The sequence below is a fragment of the Oncorhynchus masou genome, chromosome 8, assembly GCF_036934945.1.
Source record: "Oncorhynchus masou masou isolate Uvic2021 chromosome 8, UVic_Omas_1.1, whole genome shotgun sequence".
NCBI lineage: Eukaryota > Metazoa > Chordata > Actinopteri > Salmoniformes > Salmonidae > Oncorhynchus > Oncorhynchus masou.
The window spans coordinates 34,418,629-34,445,471 of NC_088219.1; the positions used below are offsets into that span (position 1 = coordinate 34,418,629).

At 42.6% G+C, this 26,843-nt stretch overlaps 1 protein-coding gene across 1 annotated transcript in view; it reads right to left on the reverse strand.

Annotated features, from left to right (window-relative positions):
* The window catches only part of LOC135544568 (laminin subunit gamma-3-like), a 269,997-nt gene extending 243,453 nt beyond the window's left edge, over positions 1-26,544 (reverse strand). Inside the window, exon 1 of the mRNA XM_064972283.1 lies at positions 25,984-26,544. Coding sequence (XP_064828355.1) covers positions 25,984-26,359 — 376 coding nt within the window. The 5' untranslated portion in view covers positions 26,360-26,544. The remainder of the gene's footprint in view (positions 1-25,983) is intronic.
* Positions 26,545-26,843: the final 299 nt, after the last annotated feature.

Below are 26,843 nucleotides of genomic sequence, written 5' to 3' on the forward strand. Positions count from 1 at the left end.
TGGAGGCTAATTTGGCTACTGTTCTGAGCTCCGTCTCAGATTATTGCATGCATTGCTTTTTCCTTAAACTTTTTTGAAATCTGACACAGCGGTTGCATTAAGGAGAGGTATATCTATAATTCCATGTGTATAACTTGTATTATCATCTACATTTATGATGAGTATTTCTGGTGAAACGATGTGGCTTTGCAAAATCACTTGATGTTTTTGGAACTAGTGAATCTAATACGTCAATCTAAACTCAGATTTTTTTCTATAAATATGAACTTTATCAAACAAAACATGCACGTGTTGTGTAACATGAAGTCCTATGAGTGTCATCTGATGAAGATAATTCAAGGTTAGTGATGAATTTTCTCTTTCTGCTTTTTGTGAATGCTGTATTTAGCTGGAAAATGGCTGTGCTTATTGTGGTTTGGTGGAGACCTAACATAATCGTTTGTAGTGCTTTTTACTGAAAAGCATATTTGAAATCGGATACTTTGGTGGGATTATCAACAGATTAACTTTAAAATGATATAAAACACATGCATGTTTTAGGAATTGTAATTAGGAGATTTCTGTGGTTTGAATTTGGCGCTCTCTATTTTCACTGGTAGTTGTCATATCGACCCCGTTAGCGGGATTGCAGCCATAACAAGTTAAGAAACACCCCCCATAGAGAAAATGTGTATTGAAAACAGGTTCAGCCCCTGGTTTGACTGTGATCTTGCAGAGTTACTCCACCTCAAGAATTGCATTTAGCGAAATGCTCGGCACACACATTCTCAGACTGACTGGCTCTCATTCAGGCAAATGAGAAATACGTGCACTTAGGTTATCCGGAAGGCCAAAGTTAGCTATTTTAAGGAGTAGTTCTATATCTGAAGGCTTACCCCAAGAAGTTCTGGAAAACAGTTAAAGACCTGGAGAATGGAGAATCCTCACAGCTGCCCATGTCCCTTACAGTTGATGGCGTGGTTGTTACTGACAAGAAGCACATGGTTGAGCTTCTTAATCACCACTTCATTAAGTCAGGGATTCCTATTGAACTCAGCCATGCCTCCTTCCCCATCCAACATTTCCCATCCCTTATAATATGATTAGCCCCGATGCTCCTCCCTCTTTTCCCCCCTGCCCCGCTACAAAGTTTCTCCCTGCAGGTGGTCACTGAGTCCGAGGTGCTAAAGGAGCTCCTTAAACAAAAAAGCATCTGAGTCAGATGGTTTAGACCCTTTCTTCTTTAAGGTTGCTGCCCCTATAATCACCAAGCCTATCTCTGATCTTTTTAACCTGTCTCTCCTCTCTGGGGAGGTTCCCATTGCTTGGAAGGCAGTCACGGTTCGTCCTTTATTTAAAGATGGAGATCAAGCTGTTATAGGCCTATTTCTATTTTGCTCTGTTCATCAAAAGGGTTGGAAAAACGTGTCACTAATCAACTGACTGGCTTTCTTGGTGTCAAAAGTATTCTCTCTGCTATGCAATCTGGTTTCCGCTCAGGTTATGGATGTGTCACTGCAACCTTAGAGGCCCTCAATGATGTCACCATTGCCCTTGATTCTATGCAATGCGGCGCTGCTATTTTTATTGACTTTGCCATAGCTTTGGATACGGTAGACCATTCCATTCTTTTGGGCCGGTTAAGGAGTATTGGTGTCTCTGAGGGATATTTGGCCTGGTTTACCAACTACCTTTCTCAAGGAGTGCAGTGTATTAAGTCAGAACATCTGCTGTCTCAGCCACTGCCTGTCACCAAGGGTATACCCCAAGGCTTGATCCTAGGCCCCACAATCTTTCTCAATTTACATCAACAACATAGCTCAGGCAGTAGGAAGCTCTCTTATCCATTTATATGTATATGACACATATACTCAGCTGGCTCTCCCTGTATTTTGTATTAAATTATCTACAACAAAGCTTTCTTAGTGTCCAACAACCTTTCTCTACCCCTAACCTTGTTCTGAAAACTTCCAAAACAAATGTCATGTGGTTTGGTAAGAAGAATGCCCCTCTCCCCACAGGTGTGATTACTACCTCTGAGGGTTAATAGCTTGAGGTAGTCACCGCATTCAAGTACTTGGGAGTATGGCTAGACAGTACACTGTCCCCCTGTCAGCACATATCAAAGCTGCAGGCTAAAGTTAAATATAGACTTGGTTTCCTATATCGTAATCGTTCCTCTTTCACCCCAGCTGCCAAACTAACCCTGATTCAGATGACCATGCTAGATTATGGAGAGGTAATTTATAGATCGGCAGGTAAGGGTGCTCTCGAGCAGCTAGATGTTCTTTACCATTTCGGCCATCAAATTTGCCACCAATGTTCCTTAAAGGACACATTACTGCACTCTACAATGTTCTGTAAACTGGTCATCTCAGTCGCAAGACCGACTGGTTGATGGTTATTTATAAAACCCTCTTAGGCCTCACTCCCCCTATCTGAGATATCTACTGTAACTCTCATTCTCCAAATACAACACCCGTTCTGCCAGTCACGTTTTGTTAAAGGAGAACTGTGCTGAAACAAGCAATCAACATAGACATCACCCACAAACAAACAGTGCAACCCAGGCTACCTAAGTATGATTCTCAATCAGAGACAACCAATGACACCTGCCTCTGATTGAGAACCATACTAGGCCGAAACATAGAAATCCCCACCCCAACTCACGCCCTGACCATACTAAATAATGAATAAAAAACAAAGGAAATAAGAGGTCAGAACATGACAATTTGGTTTCAAAAGCAGCACAAAAAAAGAACAAGAATGAACAGTGGTGGAAAAAGTACCCAATTGCCATACTTGAGTAAAAGTAAATGATACCTTAATTGAATATGACTCAAGAAAAAGTTAGTCACCCAGTAAAATACTACTTGATTAAAAGTCTAAAAGTATTTGATTGAAAATATACTTAAGAATCAAAATTAATACTAATTTCAAGTATCAAAAGTCAAATTATAAATCATTTCAAATTCCTTTTTTTGGGCAAACCAGGCTGCACAATTTTCTTGTTTTATTTCATGGATAGTCAGGGGCACGCTCCAACAACATCATTTACAAATTAAGCGTTTGCATTTAGTGAATCCTCCAGAACAAAGGCAGTAGTGATGACCAGGGATGTTCTCTTGATATGTGCGTGAATTGAAAAAATGTCCTGTCCTGTTAAGCATTCAAAATGTAAGTACTTTTGGGTGTCAGGGAAAATGTATGGAATAGAAAGTACATTATATTCTTTAGGAATGTGGTGAAGTAAAAGTAAAAGTTGCAAAAAATATAAATAGTAAAGTACAGATACCAAAAAAACTACTTAAATAGTACTTTGAAGTATTTTTACTTAAGTACTTTTCACCACTGAGAATGAACTATGATGTATAACCTTTAAATTCTACTGTGCAAATATATCGTACGTTACAGGGAAATAATGCACACTCTAGAATGCCCTTCAAGCCAATCAGAAACAAGTATTCAACAATGCCATGGTATAATTAAGTGAAAATGCCAGGGAAGCCGGTGTTTGGAAGATATATTGGCACGGGTGTTTGCTTGGATGGCATAATTCAAATAATGATTGACATATTTTCCTTAACATTTTTTGATGAATTTATTCATACTATTTCATCCTTTCACAAGATATAGTCCAGACACAAATATAGGGTTGCTACCCAAGCTGGCTGGTCGTTCATTCTATCGGTTCGGGTGATAGAGACGCAACCCATTTGTTCAGTCTTTAGGTTCTGTATCTATGGACATGGCCCAGTCGTTCGTTCTAAATGTTCCATTTGCTATACTGGTTGGCAACGTTCTTATCCCTTGCTTGCTAGCTAGCTGATCTCGGCTAACTTTCGGTCACATCAAAAAGTGCAGCCAGAATAACAGCAAAGTAGCTGCATTTGTTGAAGTTGTTTTCTAGTGACATTTATTTGGATACATCCATAACAACGAGCTAATGAGTCATCAGGATGCTGTTGTTCAGAGTAGCTAGCCAACAACACAGCTACAGTAACACAATCACTTAAAACTGTAGCTGGAAAGCCTGCAAACTAGCTGCACTTAATTTTGTTTGACCTTTTTTCAACTGACATTTTTAAAAATGATGCCAGTTGATTCATGACTTCGACTGGCTGAGAAACGCTGCCTGTCTGTCTCATCCAAACACGTTCATGACTATGGGACAGCTGGAGATTGAATTTGAATATTGAAACAATGTTGCAAATGTCGGACACACAGCAAGGTTTATACAAATCTACCACTGTAAAGAAATTGTTAGTCTGAAAGAAATGTGAGAATGTCTAGATGCTTTTCATAGTGGAGATCAAGTTTAGAAAGTACCTGCCTGGGCTGATGGGACAGTGGATTGCGCAGTCAGAACAGAGTAAATAGGCATTTTAACTTAGATTTAGCCAGTGGAAAACTTGTGGAATAGACACCTGCGGCAATGCGGTTTTAACAAATCAGCATTAAGGATTAGACTCACCCATTGTATGAAGTACTTTATTTTTAAAATTGTATTATAATACAATTACAGGAATTGCTAACAGTGAATATGTAATTATATATTACAGCGTACCAATGAACATTTGTTTTATCACTTACACTTGTAGAGGCCCTAACAAAAGCTTTTAAACTGGCAGTGACTACAATGCAGAACACATCAAAAGAACGTGGCTAAAAACTGAACCAATAAAGATTTGAGAATTGCTGCAACTCTGCTCTGTTACCTCGAAGACACTCTCACTAATGGGTGCAACAAGTATAACCTCGTACAAGGTACATCTCAAAATGTGTTAATGAGCCGCAATAACACTACGCAACCACAAAAGGCTTTTGGCACTCCAAAATTACAGTATGGTGCAGTATTCTGTGGCGGTGGTACTGAATTACAGTCATTTATTGGTAGTGCAGTAGACAGGAAATGACTTTAGATTGACAGGAAAAGGTTTTTAGAGTTACAAATTGCAGTATTGTACCATATTCTGTGGTATTTAGAGTAAATTACTGGCAGAACAGTAACAAATAAATTTACAGATTTACATGACAAAATGCAAAAAACAACAGTATGATACTGTATTCTGTTAGATACAGCATTCTCAGTAATGGGTGCAATAAATATAGCCTATGACAAGGCACGCCTCAAAATATGTTAATGCCCCACAGTGCACCATAATTCACACTATGCTGCAAAACAGGTAATACAGTAGTTTACTGTAAATTTGTATTGTAAAATGACAACAATTGAGCCCTCATAATGCATTGTTATTTTCAGTAGTGTACTATAATCTAGAATAACAGTAGCTAACTGAAAGTTTTGCTGTAAATCTACAGCTATTTGTTAGTGTAGTTCTCTTTGACTCTAATGAAACAATGCAGTACTATCTGTGAGTATTACTGTGCCAACTAAGGCAGACTGTTATCCTCTAACATCTGAGACACAATGTTTATTTATTTTAACATCAGTTAATGGGAAGCAGCCGCAGACAGAAAGCTGTGTTTGCTTATGTGTGTGCGTGTGTGTGCAACAATCTGACTCGATTAAGTATCACCAGAAAGCCAAGCACTCTTCTTATTTTTCTTCTTCATGTTTTGTTTACTCTCCCCCTCCCCTGCTATGCCAACCCCACTCCCATCCTCCCCCTACCTCTACACAGACACATTTCTGACCTGGCAGAACTGTGTGTCCCTGCGTCCTACTGGTGTGTTTCTCTGTGTTTATCGTCCAGGCGACCCTTTGGAGACGGAAGGGTCTTGTTTTGTTTGGAGGGCCAAAGGAAAACAGACAAACAGGCATGTGGAAGGCTAGCCCAGGCATGCCCCCCTTGCGGACCACAGATGGGACACGGTTGGGTTGTAATCAATATGGAGGAAGAAGAAACACTGTGACCCTGGTTCTGTGGGGGACGTCGACTTGAATAAAACAATTTTATGTTTTTAAACAAACAACAGAAACCTCTCTCCAGTCCATTCAGAGACAACTCAGAATAATAGAAAGAGAGACAGAGAGTACCCAGAGGCTAAAGATTGAACAACGTGACCTTCCTGTGTAATGTAGTATGGTCTTCCTGGACAAAGGCTCACATATTCAAACAGATACAAGATCAGGGGCTGTTGCGTTAGAATAACATATTACCAGACATTCCCCAGCCTATTTCTCTGACTGAAAGAACTAAACAGAGATTATGACCAACAAAGTCACAGAGCACTGCTCTCCTCCTTCCTCCTAGTAAAAATCCATACTTTCCTGCTCCCAGACCATATGATTTAAACGCTTCCTCCCTCCAGAGACGGTCAGTAATACTCTCTGACATTTCAAAGACCTGTCATCGGTTTCTCTATTGAAGCAAAACTCGTTTTTTTTCTTTCTCAGATTGGAATTTGTGTTACATCTACAATGGATAGGAAGTTAGTAATACTCAGGTGTCAGGACAAATTATTCCCTGCCTTGATCTATCCTGTTTGACTGATGGGAGTAAAAGCTAGTCTTTAAGTGTATGTACTGGATGTCTGCATCCCAAATTGCACCGCATTTTCCCATGGTGCACTACTTTCGACCAGAGCCCAATGGGCCCTGGTCAAAAGTAGTGTACTACAGAAGGAATAGGGTGCATTTGGGACGGAGCCTTAGAGCTCTTGAGGGAGAAAGGTAGAGGTGATCAGGTAACTTGCTTCCTCAGCAGTTGCAATGGACTCTGACATGATTGATGGACACATAATCTCTGTCGCCTTATGTTAAACCCCATTGTTATTTAAAAACATACATTTTGTGTTTATTGATGATCCCCATTAGCTTATTGAGGAGCCCCATTTTGCCAAGGCACCAGCTACTCTTCCTGGGGTCCAAGCAATATTAAGGCAATTACATCACAAAAGAAAACAGTATTACACCACTATGCTACTACATTTATAATACCATAATACAACAATATTACAATATTATAACAAATGTATAATGTCTTAATGTGATTATGTATATTGCCACTCCTATTTGCCAGCTATTCAATAAAAGCCTACAGGAAAGTAAGGCCACCAAAAAGGAAGGTCACCAAAAATTCAGAGATTTCCGAGATTTCCATACCCAACTATAACATCTTCCGTCAAGATAGAACTGCCAAAGGGGGAGGAGTTGCAGTCTACTGCAGAGATAGCCTGCAAAGTAATGTCACACTTTCCAGGTCCATACCCAAACAGTTCGAACTACTAATTTTGAAAATTACTCTCTCCAGAAATAAGTCTCTCACTGTTGCCGCCTGCTACCGACCCCCCTCAGCTCCCAGCTGTGCCCTGGACACCATTTGTGAATTGATCGCCCCCCATCTAGCTTCAGAGTTTGTTCTTTTAGGTGACCTAAACTGGGATATGCTTAACACCCCGGCAGTCCTACAATCTAAGCTAGATGCCCTCAATCTCACACAAATCATCAAGGAACCCACCAGGTACAACCCTAACTCTGTAAACAAGGGCACCCTCATAGACGTCATGCTGACCAACTGGCCCTCCAAATACACCTCCGCTGTCTTCAACCAGGATTTCAGCGATCACTGCCTCATTGCCTGTATCCGCTACGGAGCCGCAGTCAAACGACCACCCCTCATCACTGTCAAACGCTCCCTAAAACACTTCTGTGAGCAGGCCTTTCTAATCAACCAGGCCCAGGTATCCTGGAAGGACATTGACCTCATCCCGTCAGTTGAGGATGCCTGGTCATTCTTTAAAAGTAACTTCCTCACCATTTTAGATAAGCATGCTCCGTTCAAAAAATGCAGAACTAAGAACAGATACAGCCCTTGGTTCACTCCAGACCTGACTGCCCTCAACCAGCACAAAAACATCCTGTGGCGGACTGCAATAGCATCGAATAGTCCCCGCAATATGCAACTGTTCAGGGAAGTCAGGAACCAATACACGCAGTCAGTCAGGAAAGCTAAGGCCAGCTTCTTCAGGCAGAAGTTTGCATCCTGTAGCTCCAACTCCAAAAAGTTCTGGGACACTGTAAAGTCCATGGAGAACAAGAGCACCTCCTCCTAGGTAACACGGTCACCACCGATAAATCCATGATTATCGAAAACTTCAACAAGCATTTCTCAACGGCTGGCCACGCCTTCCGCCTGGCTACTCCAACCTCGGCCAACAGCTCCGCCCCCCCCGCAGCTCCTCGCCAAAGCCCCTCCAGGTTCTCCTTCCCCAAATCCAGATAGCAGATGTTCTGAAAGAGCTGCAAAACCTGGACCCGTACAAATCAGCTGGGCTTGACAATCTGGACCCTCTATTTCTGAAACTATCTGCCGCCATTGTCGCAACCCCTATTACCAGCCTGTTCAACCTCTCTTTCATATCGTCTGAGATCCCCAAGGATTGGAAAGCTGCCGCAGTCATCCCCCTCTTCAAAGGGGGAGACACCCTGGACCCAAACTGTTACAGACCTATATCCATCCTGCCCTGCCTATCTAAGGTCTTCGAAAGCCAAGTCAACAAACAGGTCACTGACCATCTCGAATCCCACCGTACCTTCTCCGCTGTGCAATCTGGTTTCCGAGCCGGTCACGGGTGTACCTCAGCCACACTCAAGTTACTAAACGATATCATAACCGCCATCGATGAAAGACAGTACTGTGCAGCCGTCTTCATCGACCTTGCCAAGGCTTTCGACTCTGTCAATCACCATATTCTTATCGGCAGACTCAGTAGCCTCGGTTTTTCGGATGACTGCCTTGCCTGGTTCACCAACTACTTTGCAGACAGAGTTCAGTGTGTCAAATCGGAGGGCATGCTGTCCGGTCCTCTGGCAGTCTCTATGGGGGTGCCACAGGGTTCAATTCTCGGGCCGACTCTTTTCTCTGTATATATCAATGATGTTGCTCTTGCTGCGGGCGATTCCCTGATCCACCTCTACACAGACGACACCATTCTATATACTTCCAGCCCGTCCTTGGACACTGTGCTATCTAACCTCCAAACGAGCTTCAATGCCATACAACACACCTTCTGTGGCCTCCAACTGCTCTTAAACGCTAGTAAAACCAAATGCATGCTTTTCAACCGATCGCTGCCTGCACCCGCATGCCCGACGAGCATCACCACCCTGGATGGTTCCGACCTTGAATATGTGGACATCTATAAGTACCTAGGTGTCTGGCTAGACTGTAAACTCTCCTTCCAGACTCATATCAAACATCTCCAATCGAAAATCAAATCAAGAGTCGGCTTTCTATTCCGCAACAAAGCCTCCTTCACTCACGCCGCCAAACTTACCCAAGTAAAACTGACTATCCTACTGTTCCTCGACTTCGGCGACTTCATCTACAAAATAGCTTCCAACACTCCACTCAGCAAACTGGATGCAGTTTACCACAGTGCCATCCGTTTTGTCACTAAAGCACCTTATACCACCCACCACTGCGACCTGTATGCTCTAGTCGGCTGGCCCTCGCTACATACTCGTCGCCAGACCCACTGGCTCCAGGTCATCTACAAGTCAATGCTAGGTAAAGCTCCGCCTTATCTCAGATCTCTGGTCACGATGGCAACACCCACCCGTAGCACGCGCTCCAGCAGGTGTATCTCACTGATCATCCCTAAAGCCAACACCTCATTTGGCCGCCTTTCGTTCCAGTACTCTGCTGCCTGTGACTGGAAAGAATTGCGAAAATCCCTGAAGTTGGAGACTTTTATCTCCCTCACCAACTTCAAACATCTGCTATCTGAGCAGCTAACCGATCGCTGCAGCTGTACATAGTCTATTGGTAAATAGCCCACCCATTTTCACCTACCTCATCCCCATACTGTTTTTATTTATTTACTTTTCTGCTCTTTTGCACACCAATATCTCTCCCTGTACATGACCATCTGATCATTTATCACTCCAGTGTTAATCTGCAAAGTTGTAATTATTTGCCTACCTCCTCATGCCTTTTGCACACAATGTATATAGACTCCCCTTTTTTCTACTGTGTTATTGAATAGTTAATTGTTTACTCCATGTGTAACTCTGTGTTGTCTGTTCACACTGCTATGCTTTATCTTGGCCAGGTCGCAGTTGCAAATGAGAACTTGTTCTCAACTAGCCTACCTGGTTAAATAAAGGTGAAATAAAAGTAAAAAATAAAAAATGTGCCCTCAGGCATGGAGGAAAGCAAAAGTAATTCTGCTTCTCAAGAATAGCGAAGCACCCTTTAGTGGCTCAAACAACTGACCAATCACCCTGCTTCTAACCCTTAGTAAACCTTTGTAAACAATTTTGTTTGACCAGATACAATGCTATTCCACTTTAAACAAATTAACAACTGAATTTCAGCAGGTTAAGCCTCGCAAGGCTGCCGGCCCAGACGGCATCCCCAGCCGCATCCTCAGAGCGCAGACCAGCTGGCTGGTGTGTTTACGGACATATTCAATCAATCCTTATCCCAGTCTGCTGTCCCCTCATGCTTCAAGAGGGCCACCATTGTTAAAGCTAAAGTAACCATTAGAAAGCTAAAGTAACTGAGCTAAACGACTAGCACTCACTTCCGTCATCATGAAGTGCTTTGAGAGACTAGTCAAGGACCATATCACCTCCACCCTACCTGATATCTTAGACCCACTCCAATTTGCATACCGCCCCAATAGGTCCACATACGACGCAATCACAACCACACTGCACACTGCCCTAACCCATCTGGGCAAGAGGAATACCTATGTGAGAATGCTGTTCATCGACTACAGCTCAGCATTTAACACCATAGGACCCTCCAAACTCATCAAGCTCAAGACCCTGGGTCTCGACCCTGCTATGTGCAACTGGGTACTGGACATCCTGACGGGCTGCCCCCAGGTGGTGAGGGTAGATAACAACATCTCCACCCCGCTGATCCTCAACACTGGGGCCCCACAAGGGTGTGTTCTGAGCCCTCTCCTGTACTCCCTGTTCACCCACGACTGAGTGGCCATGCATGCCTCCAGCTCAATCATCAAGTTTGCAGACGACACTACAGTGGTAGGCTTGATGACCAACAACGACGAGACGGCCTACAGGGAGGAGGTGAGGGCCCTCGGAGTGTCGTGTCAGGAAAATAACCTCACACTCAACGTCAACAAAGCAAAGCAGATGATCGTGGACTTCAGGAAACAGCAGAGGGAGCACCCCGCTATCCACATCGACGGGACAGTAGTGGAGAGGGTAGTAAGTTAAGTTCCTCGGCGTACACATCACGGACAAACTGAATTGGTCCACCCACACAGACAGCGTTGTGAAGAAGGCGCAGCAGCGCCTCTTCAACCTCAGGAGGCTGAAGAAACCATCTACAATTGGATTTGATTTGTCAATCTCCCCTGGCTCAAAGTAGAGGAGAGATTGACTGCATCACTACTGGTCTTTGAGAAAGCACACAGCTCAGACACCCATGCATATCCCACAAAACATACGACCAGGGGTTTCTTCACAGTCTCCATGTCCGTACAGAGTGCGGGAAACGTACAGTACTACACAGAGCGATGACGACATGGAACTCTATTCCACATCAAGTAACTCATGCAGTCAGTAAAATCTAATTTAAAAAAACAGATAAAACTACTCCTCATGGCATGCTATAGGATGACCAATACTGACAGTAGGCATACATAGTACATTTTCTCAGCATATACAATGCATATGCTCTTGACTGACGTCCATATCAGGACATGATCAATAGTTTGAAAAATATTAAATCCATATCATTCTTTCAGACACTAAAATTGTTGTACTCCCTCTGGATAAAGGAGCGTGCAAACCGCAAGCTAAAAACACTGTAATTGGTTGACTACCACCAAGAATCACATCTTTGCTCTGTGGAGTTCCAACTGTTATTTTTTTTCTTTGGCAACCCAAATGAGTGTGTAAATGGTGTGTGGTAGAACTGACAACTGGAGAAACAAAGAAGTGAGAAGTTGTTCAGAAAGAAGATAAAGCTAAACGTGGGATGCTAATTTGAGACGTAAAAAAAAAATCAGTTACTAAAATCAAGAATGTTAGCTAATTTGGGCAGTAACTCGTTGAGCTAGCTACAGTAGCTAGGCTTGATAGGGGGGGTAAAAGCTAACTGGTATCTTAGTTAGCTAATACATTTAAAAAAAAATCCCCTAGCAAGCCTCAAGGTGACAGCTAATGTTTTAGAATGTTTAGGCGTATTTTGTATTACTGTTTAATATAATCTAACAAACTAACTTAGTTAGCTAGCTACCTAGCAACTTAGCTAGCTAGCTTGTTCCAGTTAAGTTTTCTTGTCATGAATTAAGCCGGTAGAGTAGCTACCTTGTGGTATGGTCATGTGAAATTACAATAATTTTCTTGCAATAACTACACATTTTTTATTCATGATTTATGCATACACAGTTGGAGTGGATCACAGATCAACACTACTACCACGTTTGGTCTGGAAATAGAAACTTGGATTAAATATGATGATGTTTGCCTTTAAATACCTTGTATACCCTACTACTGAATATGGTGTAAATGTATACTCAGATATGTCACGTTGATGTGAAGAAGTACAATGTTTTTCGGCACCTGAACAGATTAAATAATTTGGCCGCTGGACATTTCATGATTTGGATTTAGTCCATTTTCGATCAGACATACCAGGATAATTATTACATATCATGTAAACATATCTATCGATTTGATGATTTTTTGGGGGGGAAATACAGATATATAAATGATCTGGTAATGACTACAAATATGATACATTCCTGATAATATGTGGATTTGTTCATGCCTAAACATAATGGCTTCGATATGTCAGCATGTTGACACCCTTAGAATATTCTACAAAAATGTAAGCGTGTACACACCATCAGGTGCGTGTCTTGAATGTATCTCACCCCAGCGGTCTCCCTGGATACGGTAGCAGGGAGATTTCTGAAAACTGGATTGGATGCATGTAGAAACTGTTCCAATACGGAGAATATCCTATCTCCAGATTTGACATTTTTGCTAGGACTGTCTGGGAGCCGTCTGAGTCGGGAGGGGAAAACGGAAAACTAGATTGAAGTCATTTTTGTCATTTCCGGTCACAACTTGCAGACTTGTTTAAGTGTTGCTGTACGTTTTGCCAACCTTAACTTTGCTACCTGACAACTTTACGTTTTCTTCTATTTAATTGCCGTTTATATTTTTAGTTTTTCCCTCACTCAACTTTTTCACTCCAGACGCTTTATCTGGACATGGTTCGTCAGGACCTCCAAGAGCCGAAGCCAAGTAGTAACATTAACATGATGCCTTCAAATTGCAGTCGCTGTACTCATATTATACAGGAGAACGATCGCCTTACGGCGAGAATAGCTGTGCTACATGCCCAGCTTCAGACGCAATCGTTAGGTAAGGGTAATTTCAGTGTAGGAAAGGATGAAACAGCGTCTGTGCCACCAGTAAGTATAGATAGTAGTATAAATCCCCTCCCACGGTCCCCGCAGGCGGACAACTTCTTCATGGCTGCTGGAGGCAAATGCTGTAGGAATGCTCAACCTGTGTTGCTCATTCAGCGACAGAAACTTTCAACCAGTTTTCCCCATTAAGCAGCGAGTCGGAGTCTGAGGCCGAGCCTTCGCGTCTCTACTCCTCCTGTTACGGGGTCTGAGACGCCGAAGCTTCCCACCATTAGCTCTGACAAATTGAAAACCCTAGTCATTGGCGATTCCATTACCCGCAGTATTAGACTTTAAATGAATCATCCAGCGATCATACACTGTTTACAAGGGGGCAGGGCTACCGACGTTAAGGCTAATATGAAGATAGTGCTGGCTAAAGCTAAAACTGGCGAGTGTAGAGAGTATGGAGATGTTATCCACATCGGCACCAACGATGTTAGGATGAAACAGTCATAGGTCACCAAGCGCAACATAGCGTCAGCGTGTAAATCAGCAAGAAATATGTGTTGGCATCAAGTAATTTTCTCTTGCCCCCTCCCAGTTAGGGGGAGTGATTTGCTCTACAGCAGAGTCTCACAACTCAATCGCTGGTTGAAAACTGTTTTATGCCCCTCCCAAAAGATAGAATTTGTGGATAATTGGCCCTCTTTCTGGGACTCACCCACAAACAGGACCAAGCCTGGCCTGCTGAGGAGTGACGGACTCCATCCTAGCTGGAGGGGTGCTCTCATCTCATCTACCAACATAGACAGGGCTCTAACTCCTCCAGCTCCACAATAAAATAGGGTGCAGGCCAGGCAGCAGGCTGTTAGCCAGCCTGCCAGCATAGCGGAGTCTGCCACTAGCACAGTCAGTGTTGTCAGCTCAGCTATCACCATTGAGACCGTGTCTGTGCCTCGACCTAGGTTGGGCAAAACTAAACATGGCTGTGTTCGCCTTAGCAATCTCACTAGGATAAAGACCTCCTCCATTATTGAAAGAGATCGTGATACCTCACATCTCAAAATAGGGCTACTTAATGTTAGATCCCTCACTTCAAAGGCAGTTATAGTCAATTAACTAATCACTGATCATAATCTTGATGTGATTGGCCTGACTAACATGGCTTAAGCCTGATGAATTTACTGTGTTAAATGAGGCCTCACCTCCTGGTAACACTAGTGACCATATTCCCCCGTGCATACCGCAAAGGCAGAGGTGTTGCTAACTTTCAGCAAATTTCAATTTACAAAAAAAAATGAAAATTAAGTTTGTCTTTTGAGCTTCTAGTCATGAAATCTATGCAGCCTACTCAATCACTTTGTATAGCTACTGTTTACAGGCCTACCGGGCCATAAACAGCGTTCCTCACTGAGTTCCCTGAATTGCTATCAGACCTTGTAGTCATAGCAGATAATATTCAAATTTTTGGTGATTTTAATATTCACATGGAAAAGTCCACAGACCAACTCCAAAAGGCTTTCGGAGCCATCATCGACTAAGTGGGTTTTGTTCAACATGTCTCTGGACCTACTCACTGTCACAGTCATACTCAGGACCTAGTTTTGTCCCATGGAATAAATGTTGTGGATCTTAATGTTTTTCCTCATAATCCTGGACTATCGGGCCACCATTTTATTACGTTTGCAATTGCAACAAATAATCTGCTCAGATCCCAACCAAGGAACATCAAAAGTCGTGCTATAAATTCACAGACAACACAAAGATTCCTTGATGCCCTTCCAGACTCCCACTGCCTACCCAAGGACGTCAGAGGACAAAAATCAGTTAACCACCTAACTGACAAACTCAATTTAACCTTGCACAATACCCTAGATGCAGTTGCACCCCTAAAAACATTTGTCCTAAGAAACTAGCTCCCTGGTATACTGAAAATACCTGAGCTCTAAAGCAAGCATCCAGAAAATTGGAAATGGTGCCACACCAAACTGGAAGTCGTCTGACTAGCTTGGAAAGACAGTACCGTGCAGTATCGAAGAGCCCTCACTGCTGCTCGATCATCCTATTTTCCAATTTAATTGAGGAAAATAAGAACAATCTGAAATTACTTTTTGATATGGTCACTAAGCTAACTAAAAAGCAACATTCCCCAAGTGAGGATGGCTTTCACTTCAGCAGTAATAAATTCATGAACTTCGAGGAAAAGGATCATGATTATTAGAATGCAAATTACGGACTTCTCTTTAAATCTGCGTATTTCTTCAAAGCTCAGTTGTCCTGAGTCTGCACATCTCTGCCAGGACCTAGGATCAAGAGAGACACTCAAGTGTTTTAGTACTATATCTCTTGACACAATGATGAAAATAATCATGGCCTCTAAACCTTCCAGCAGCATACTGGACCCTATTCCAACTAAACTACTGAAAGGGACACTTCCTATGCTTGGCCCTCCTATGTTGAACATAATAAACGGCTCTCTATCCACCGGATGTGTACAAAACTCACTAAAAGTGGCAGTAATAAAGCCTCTTGAAAAAGCCAAACCTTGCCCCAGAAAATATAAAAATTATCGGCCTATATCGAATCTAACATTCCTCTCAATTTTTGGGGGAATGAGCTATTGTGCAGCAACTCACTGCCTTCCTGAAGACAAACAAAGTATACGAAATGCTTCAGTCTGGTTTTAGACCCCATCATAGCACTGAGAATGAACTTGTGAAGGTGGTAAATTACCTTTTAATGGCGTCAGACCGAGGCTCTGCATCTGTCCTTGTGCTCTTAGACCTTAGTGCTGCTTTTGATACCATCGACTACCACACACATTTGGAGAGATTGGAAAACCAAATTGGTTTACACGGACAAATTCTGGCCTGGTTTAGATCTTGTCTGTCGGAAAGATATCAGTTCGTCTCTGAATGGTTTGTCCTCTGACAAATCAACTGTAAATTTCGGTGTTCCTCAAGGTTCCGTTTTAGGACAACTATTGTTTTCACTATATAATTTAACTCTTGGTGATGTCATCTGGAAACATAATGTTATTTTTCACTGCTATGCGGATGACACACAGCTGTACATTTCAATGAAACATGGTGAAGCCCCAAAATTGCCCTTGCTAGAAGCCTGTCTTTCAGACATAAGGAAGTGGATGGCTGCAAACAATGAACAGCCCTTGCTCTCTCTGCCTGGCCGGTTCCCCTCTCTCCACTGGGATTCTCTGCCTCAAACCCTATTACAGGGACTGATTCACTGGCTTACTGGTGCCCTTTCATGCCGTCCCTAGGAGTGGTGCGTCACTTGAGTGGGTTGAGTCACTGACGTGATCTTCCTGTCTGCGTTGACGTGATCTTCCTGTCTGCGTTGGCACCCCCCCCTTTGGTTGTGCCGTGCGGAGATCTTTGTGGGCTATTCTCGGGCTTGTCTCAGGATGGTAAGTTGGTGGTTGAAGATATCCCTCTAGTGGTGTGGGGGCTGTGCTTTGGCAAAGTGGGTGGAGTTATCCTTCCTGTTTGGCCCTGTCTGGGGGTATCATCGAATGGGGCCACAGTGTCTCCTGACCCCTCCTGTCTCAATCTCCACTATTTATGCTGCAGTAGTTTATGTGTCGGGGGCTAGGGTCAGTTTGTTATATCTGGAGTACTTCTGTCTTATCCTGTGTCCTGTCTGGATTTAAGTATGCTCTCTCTAATTCTCTTTCTTTCTCTCAATTGGAGGAACTGAGCTCTAGGACCATGCCTCAGGTCTACCTGACATGACGACTCCTTGCTGTCCCCAGTCCACCTGGCCGTGCTGCTGCTCTAGTTTCAACTGTTCTGCCTGCGGCTATGGAACCCTGACCTGTTCACCGGACGTGCTACCTGTCCCAGACCTGCTGTTTTCAACTCTCTTGAGACAGCAGGAGTGGTAGAGATACTCCAAATGATCGGCCATGAAAAGCCAACTGACATTTACTCCTGAGGTGCTGACTTGCTGCACCCTCGACAACTACTATGATTATTATTATTTGACCATGCTGGTCATTTATGAACATTTGAACATCTTGGCCATGTTCTGTTATAATCTCCACCAGTCCTCCCAGAAGAGGACTGGCCACCCCTCATAGCCTGGTTCCTCTCTAGGTTTCTTCCTAGGTTTTGGCCTTTCAATGGAGTTTTCCCTAGCCACTGTGCTGCTACACCTGCATTGCTTCCTGTTTGGGGTTTTAGGCTGGGTTTCTGTACAGCACTTTGAGATATCAGCTGATGTAAGAAGGGCTATAAAAATAAATGTAATGTTTTCGGCAGAGAGGTTTCAAACTCTCTTTCTTATTGGTCTACATACTAATTTACCACCTGGTGATGCAAAAACTCCATCCCACCAAACAGGCAGAAATTTCAGGCGGTCTTTTGCTAAAACGGCATTATCATCTTTTTCACAATGTCACAGAATTATTGAAACCTCAATGTGGAAATATTCAGTAGCAGTCAAAAGTTTGGACACCTACTAATTTCAGGGTTTTTCTTTATTATTTACTATTTTCCACATTGTAGAATAATATTGAAGACATAAACACTATGAAATAATACATATGGAACCATGTAGTAAACACAAAAGTGTTAAACAAATCAAAATAGATTTTATATTTGAGGTTATTCAAAGTAGCCAACCTTTGCATTTATGACAGCTTTGCATACTCTTGGCATTCTCTCAACCAGCTTCACGAGGTATAGTCACCTGGAATGTATATCAATTAACAGGTGTGCCTTGTTAAAAGTTATTGTGGAATTTATTTTCTTCTTTATGTGTTTGAGCCAAACAGTTGTGTTGTGACAAGGTAGGATTGGTATACAGAAGACAGCCCTATTTGGTAAAAGACCAAGTCCCTATTCTGGCAAGAACAGCTCAAATGAGCAAAGAGAAACGACTGTCCATCATTACTCTAAGATATGAAGGTCAATCAATCCGGAACATTTCAAGAACTTCAAGTCTCTTGAGGACCGCCACATGAAAGGAAGACCCAGAGCAACTTCTGCTTTAGAGGATAAATTAATTAGAGTTACCAGCCTCAGAAATTGCAGCCCAAATAAATGCTTCACAGAATTCAAGTAACAGAATATGAATCAGGCCTTCTTGATTGAATTGCTGCAAAGAAACCACTACTGAAGAACAGCAATAATAAGAAGGTACTTTCTTGGGCCAAGAAACACGAGAAATTGACATTAGACCGGTGGAAATCTGTCCTTTGGTCTGATGAGTCCAAATTGGAGATTTTTGTATCCAGCCGCAATGTCTTTGTGAGACGCAGAGTCGGTGAACGGATGATCTCTGCATGTGTGGATCCCACCGTGGAGGAGGAGGTGTGATTGTGTGGGGATGCTTTGCTGGTGACGTTGTCAGTGATTTATTTAGAATTCAAGGCAACCTTAACCAGCATGGCTACCACAGCATTCTGCAATAAAACACCATCTCATTTGGTTTGTGCTTAGTGGGACAATCATTTGTTTTCAAAAGGACAATGACCCAACACACATCCAGGCTGTGTAAGTGCTACTTGACCAAGGAGAGTGATGGAGTGCTGCATCAGATGACCTGGCCTCCACAATCACCCGACCTCAACATAATTGAGATGGTTTGGGATGAGTTGGACTACAGAGTGAAGGGAAATCAGCCAACAAGTGCTCAGCATAAGTGGGAACTCCTTCAAGACTGTTGGAAAAGCATTCCAGGTGAAGTTGGTTGAGAGAATGCCAAGAGTGTGCAAATCTGTCATCAAGGCAAAGGGTGGCTACTTTCAAGAATATAAAATATAACATATCTTTTGATTTGTTTAATAGTTTGTTTACTACATGATTCCATATGTGTTATTTCATAGTTTTGATGCCTTCACTATTATTACTGTAGAAAACTGTAGGAATAAAGAAAAACCTTACATGGGCAGGTGTGTCCAAACTTTTTACCGGAACTGTATATTAAACACAGAAAATCATGTTGACTGCACTAGGCCTTTAATTAAATATGAATATAGTGTTCTCTATTTTGTGTTCTAGGATGTGTTCTATTGGATGCATCTGTGTGTTCTCATGGTGGATTCCTCCCTGGACCACTTAATTAAAAGGTTCCCAGACAGAGCCTGAGCCTCACGGCTGTATGGTTGCAATTACTCCAACAATGTAACTTTAAGCCATGTCTGAGGGTGACAGTTGATGGGCGGGATGGAGGTTTTCTGAAAAGAAGCTTTGAGTCATTATCGGAGGAAAATAAGTGTGTGTGTATGTCATTAGTGGAAGAAGACAAAAATGCTGAGATTATGAGGGACAAATGTTCTGATTTAGATTTTTTCTCCCCAGGGTGATTCGCACTTCATAGGACTATGTTTTACAGTTGGTGATTTGACTCATAGTGAAGTTCTCTCTGTGAATTGTTAACCCTTAGCCTACAATTTACGCGACCTAGCATACATCTAATTAACATAATATAAAAATCCCTATAAAAATCTGTCTGTTTAAACTAAAGACATATTTTGAGATGGGCTGCGTCTCAATCCGCCTCATCCACTGATATCGACCTTCCGCATCTGCAGTGAAAGGCGGCAGAGCTAGAGTGGTGTTTGTCAGCCCATGAGATATCCCGAAAATTGGTCTTCTCACAAAAAGTTCTGTTGCATCCGAACATTTGCTTGGCCTACAAACGTATTACCACTCTACTGAAAGTTTTGCTCTAGGATTTCTAGAATCCTCATCTGATGGTCCCTGGTATCAGTTAAAATAAGTGTATTCAAATATACAGTACTGTATAATGATATAGTTAAGTGCCAAAATTAAGGGGTTTTAATACGTGTACAAATAATATAAGTTCTTTCTTATATACGTTTTAGACAAGTCAGTTAAGAACAAATTCTTATTTACAATGACAGTTTAGAAACAGTGGGTTATCTGCCTTGTAAAAATCTGTCAGTCTCCCCCTGAACCTTGTCACCTCGGAGATTCGATCTAGCCACCTCTAAGTTACTGGCCCAATGCTCTAACCACTAGGCTACCTATATATCTCAGAGCCAGAACAGACACTTCAGAACATTTGTTTGTAACAGCAGTAAGGACAAAAATATATCATCATCTGCCAAAAAATGTAATATATATTTGATACTTTAAGGGGTCTTAAAATTAAAAATCAAATACCTAAATGATCCTTGGTATGATCTTCCATATAGCTTAGTAGAACCCCCCCTTCCCCTGGCTTAACATATTCACTTAGGATTTCATTTGGTGAAGTCGACAGAACTGAAAATAGATAAATGCAACAATCATGTCTCTGTCGTTGGCAAATTCAGTCATTTTCTGAAAACTTAAACATTTGTGACTCATTTCAGGAAACTAGGCGTATGTCGCGCATCACTACTTCAGAGGAGAGCCATTTGAACGTAAACGTTTTGGGCAGAAATACCTTCTGGAACATATGAACGTCCATATGCCTTAATAACAAAATTGTATTCCATCTGTAAATACGAATAACATTGTTCAATTACAAGCCTAGTTGGTTTGCCACATAAAAAAAACAGCATCCTAGCCACGATTTGTTGAGATAATGAGTGGGCTGGGCATGCCGAGGATGAGTTCGGATTGGTCTGCCATGTAGCACGCTTTTATGAAAGATAGCATTTAGTAGAACAGCATAAGTGTTGCTCTCCACCTTCTGAAGGACCAAGTTTTGAATAAGTGGAATTACAATATGATAGCTAAGGAGATGGAAAAAATTCTCCTGTTTGATTGCAAATATTCAGACGGAGTCGAAAAGAGAACACACAGAATGCTGTTGTATAAAACACCCATCTCTGCGTTACATCTTCAAACAAAGGGCAACCATGGCATCCGTCACAGACAGGGAGAAGCGTCCATCCATGTATACGGGTAAGATAGTCTAGCTAGCTACATTTTCAGATGTTGCACATTTCTAATTGTCAGAAAGTTGTTTTCATTTCATGTTAAAGTGTACTGTTAGCTAGCTAGCTGACGTTAGCTGACTGGCTCGCTAGCTAACGTTACGTGTATGAGATCTGTGTAGTTATATTATTCGTATCTCAGATCCATTTGCATTGCTAGTTATAGTCTAATGTTATCTAGCTAACATTTAACCTGGTTGGTTAGCCACCTGTAGATTAATGCAGGGTAGTAAACATTGGGATTATTGTTCATTGTTTAGCTAGCTAGCTACATGTCGAAAAAAAATATTCCACTATGCAAGTAACCATATCAATAGAATGTTCATGATGTCACTGCGACAACAGTCAATAGGGGTCTGGTAAACTCGCTCTGGCTACCTACTCCGATTTCTAAGCACTCATCTCAGTGTGCCAGAGCGCATAATAAATTACACATTTTTGGACGCTCAACACCTGTTGAATATGGCCGGTGTCAGTAAACGTTGGCAAAAAAAAAGTGTAAATAAATTGTTGCCAGCAGCAGTCACCAATGTTCTGGTTAACATAAAAACAGCCTAACCAGCTCTGCTAGGGTGAGGAAAATGGTTAGTGAGCTGTTCTCTCAATTTTTACCATATTGTGTTATTGACTGTACCCTTGTTTATTCCATGTGTAACTCTGTTGTTTGTGTCGCACTGCTTTGCTTTATCTTGGCCAGGTCGCAGTTGTAAATGAGAACTTGTTCAACTAGCTTAACTGGTTAAATAAAGGTGAATAAAATAAATAACAAAATTGTACCTGGAAGTAGCTAGCAAGCTCGCCAATGTTAGCCAGTTAGCTTGGGTGCTTGACTGCTGTTATGATCAGAACGCTCTGACAACCCTTCACGACCTGGCCCGGGTATCCTGGAAGGACATTGACCTCATCCCGTCAGTTGAGGATGCCTGGTCATTCTTTAAAAGTAACTTCCTCACCATTTTAGATAAGCATGCTCCATTCAAAAAATGCAGAATTAAGAACAGATATAGCCCTTGGTTCACTCCAGACCTGACTGCCCTCGACCAGCACAAAAACATCCAGTGGCGGACTGCAATAGCATCGAATAGTCCCCGCGATATGCAACTTTTCAGGGAAGTCAGGAACCAATACACGCAGTCAGTCAGGAAAGCTAAGGCCAGCTTCTTCAGGCAGAAATGTGCATCCAGTAGCTCCAACTCCAAAAAGTTCTGCGACATTGTGAAGTCCATGGAGAACAAGAGCACCTCCTCCCAGCTGCCCACTGCACTGAGGCTAGGTAACACGGTCACCACCGATAAATCCATGATTATCGAAAACTTCAACAAGCATTTCTCAACGGCTGGCCATGCCTTCCGCCTGGCTACTCCAACCTCGGCCAACAGCTCCCCCCCCCCGCAGCTACTCGCCCAATCCTCTCCAGGTTCTCCTTTACCCAAATACAGATAGCAGATGATCTGAAAGAGCTGCAAAACCTGGACCCGTACAAATCAGCTGGGCTTGACAATCTGGACTCTCTATTTCTGAAACTATCTGCCGCCATTGTCGCAACCCCTATTACCAGCCTGTTCAACCTCTCTTTCATATCGTCTGAGATCCCCAAGGATTGGAAAGCTGCCACAGTCATCCCCCTCTTCAAAGGGGGAGACACCATGGACCCAAACAGTTACAGACCTATATCCATCCTGCCCTGCCTATGTAAGGTCTTCGAAAGCCAAGTCAACAAACAGGTCACTGACCATATCGAATCACACTGTACCTTCTCCGCTGTGCAATCTGGTTTCCGAGCCGGTCACGGGTGCACCTCAGCACCTCAGCCACGCTCAAGGTACTAAACTATATCATAACGGCCATCGATAAAAGACAGTACTGTGCAGCCGTCTTCATCAACCTTGCCAAGGCTTTCGACTCTGTCAATCACCATATTCTTATCGGCAGACTCAGTTGCCTCGGTTTTTCTGATGACTGCCTTGCCTGGTTCACCAACTACTTTGCAGACAGAGTTCATTGTGTCAAATCTTAGGGCATGCTGTCCGGTCCTCTGGCAGTCTCTATGGGGGTGCCACAGGGTTCAATTCTCGGGCCGACTCTTTTCTCTGTATATATCAATGATGTTGCTCTTGCTGCGGGCGATTCCCTGATCCACCTCTACGCAGATGACACCATGCTGTATACTTCCGGCCCGTCCTTGGACATTGTGCTATCTAACCTCCAAACGAGCTTCAATGCCATACAACACTCCTTCCGTGGCCTCCAACTGCTCTTAAACGCTAGTAAAACCAAATGCAGGCTTTTCAACCGTTCGCTGCCTGCACCCGCACGCCTGACTAGTATCACCACCCTGGATGGTTCCGACCTTGAATATGTGGACATCTATAAGTACCTAGGTGTCTGGCTAGACTGTAAACTCTCCTTCCAGACTCATATCAAACATCTCCAATCGAAAATCAAATCTAGTCGGCTTTCTATTCCGCAACAAAGCCTCCTTCACTCACGCCGCCAAACTTACCCTAGTAAAACTGACTATCCTACCAATCCTCGACTTCGGCGACGTCATCTACAAAATAGCTTCCAACACTCTACTCAGCAAACTGGATGCAGTTTATCACAGTGCCATCCGTTTTGTTACTAAAGCACCTTATACCACCCACCACTGCGACCTGTATGCTCTAGTCGGCTGGCCCTCGCTACATATTCGTCGCCAGACCCACTGGTTCCAGGTCATCTACAAGTCCATGCTAGGTAAAGCTCCGCCTTATCTCAATTCACTGGTCACGATGGCAACACCCACCCGTGGCACGCGCTCCAGCAGGTGTATCTCACTGATCATCCCTAAAGCCAACACCTCATTTGGCCGCCTTTCGTTCCAGTTCTCTGCTGCCTGTGACTGGAACGAATTGCAAAACATCGCTGAAGTTGGAGACTTTTATCTCCCTCACCAACTTCAAACATCTGCTATCTGAGCAGCTAACCGATCGCTTCTGCTGTACATTGTCTATCGGTAAATAGCCCACCCAATTTTACCTACCTCATCCCCAGACTGTTTTTATTTATTTACTTTTCTGCTCTTTTGCACACCAATATCTCTACCTGTACATGACCATCTGATCATTTATCACTCCAGTGTTAATCTGCAATATTGTAATTATTTGCCTACCTCCTCATGCCTTTTGCACACGATGTATATAGACTCTCTTTTTTTCTACTGTGTTATTGACTTGTTTATTGTTTACTCCATAACTCTGTGTTGTCTGTTCATACTGCTATGCTTTATCTTGGCCAGGTCGCAGTTGCAAATGAGAACTTGTTCTCAACTAGCCTACCTGGTTAAATAAAGGTGAAATAAAAATAAAAAACAGTCAAGAGTGTCCAGTGTGCGCTCTGAAAGCTCTGAGATCTAAACGCTCTCTATTTACGAAAGGACAGTCTGACATTGCTCTGAGTTTCGAATGCGCCGAGTACACTCCAGATTAATTTTATGAATACACCCATAGTATAAACCAACCTTCAGTTTTGAAAACCTTGGTTGTTTAGTACATGGCCTCACATGTGAATCCTTAAAGAGCTGGGTGGGGCTAAGGCTTTAGAGGGTGTGAACGATGCTGAATGTGTGTAGACAAAGAGCTCTCCTATAGGTGTACCAAAAACATTCAAGGCTATTTTCTCAAAAGTGAAGTTAGAAGTTTATAAACTTTCAAAGCAGAATTACTTTCCCATTGTTCCTCAACTGTAGTGCATGATATACCATTTTCTAGCTCTGAGTTTCTACTTTTGTCCAATGTAAAAAAAAACACTTTCAAATTTTGCTACATAAGACCGAATCGAGCCCATCGGTCACATTTACTCGAACGGCACTCTGGGAAATATTTGAAGAAGGCTTTACACTAAGCAGTGGGTTCATTTAACACTTTTAGTGTCTATATGTGTCCACAGATTCCACACATTCAGTGTTGACTTAACACTCACTGTTAAATATCATGAATAATTATATTTTTGACAAAAATTCAATTTTGATCACCTGATGTTCGTCAAATGCAATCGCCTTCTTAAATTATTAATCAAGATCTAACATGACCATTAAAGAACCATAGGGCATAACAATGACGTAAAGAGTAATGTAATGCATGGGGAAAAAAATTGTGAACAACATCTGTTTGATTTATATACATATTACTTTCCATTATTTAGATTGATAGATGTTAATGTTTAGCATGTTAAAAAAATTGTCTTCAATCATTAAGTATTTCATTCTAGGCGAAATTGATATTAATATATGAAAGCCCTCCACACCATATGCAAATGATAATAAAATATATATAAAAATGATAATATATCTAGACTAATTAAATGCACTGTTATGTTTTTGGTTCTTTATTTTAATTTTAATTTTCTTTATATTACAGGCATCAAATAAATGTTTCCAATAATTTGCATATATTCAAATACTATTTGCTTTTCTGAGACCTATATTTGAATATCAAAGGTAATAGTTGCCAGATTTTTGCCTTTAGCTGTTTCTCTATATTCAACTACTTTGAGTATTTGAAAAGTTGGTATTTTCAAAGAAACTACACAATACCAAAAAAAATCTGTCCAGATCTGTTGCAGGGTGAGGTTGCATAGTCACAGCTGGAGCAGGACTCAAACTCAACTAATTGTGAACATAACCTTATCAAACTGAATGTTGCTCTTCTTACCAAGGTGCCGGGTGAGGTTAACAGAGGAGTGGTGAGAGAGTGAATGTGGGTCTTACCAAGGTGCAGAGCGAGAGAGTGAGTTGTTCTTACCGAGGCGCAGGGTGAGATTAACAGAGTTCGGGTGCTGGACTCTGTAGAACATGGACTGGCTCTGCCACCAGGTGGGTTCCTCGTCTGTGTGGAAGTCCGTCAGCAGGCTGGCGTTGTGGCTGAGGCCCATGTCCAACACACTACAGTGGTGGCAGGAGCGCGTCGAGCTCGTCTGCATGCAGTAATCCTCTGGCGGTGAACCGCACACATTGGAAGCCTTGATCGTGCGGTTAAAGGCTGCGTTCTCGAACTTGGGCATGCAACGGCTAGGGACACCCTCGTCGTCATCGTAGCAGGAGTCCATGGCCCCGTGAACGAAGGAGAGGGAGCAGAGAAGGAGGGCGAGGAGGAGTGGGGTGGTCAGTGGGATATCCATGACCAGGGAAAGTCACATACAGAGTCTCACAAGGTCAGTTAAAATGTAAAAATCACACTCCTAAACACACTGGTAGAGTAATGCCGCAGATGTCTCAGAAAGGTCTATGTTCTTCTGTTTTTCCCCCTCTCTTCATCTATGTCCTTCTCTCTCTTGTTCTCACTTTCTTCTCCAACATGTGTTCTCCCTCTGGGAACTAAGTGAAGTTACTGGGGGAACCCCTCTCACCAGGGATAGGAGGAGAGAGACATGGGAGGGAGGAACAGACAGAGGGATAAGAAAGAGAGGGAAGAGGGGGCATGTACACTCCCCCCTCCTGCTGTCCACAGCAAGTACTACGGTCGCCAGTATAAAGATGCAGATTCACAGTAAAACCATGGTGATGTTCATTATGGCACACTGTGGCAAAACGCATTTGTGCTTCAATTGGAATATTTCAGGCTCTACCTCCCTGTTTGACTCCATTTCTAAAAGTTGTCCACCT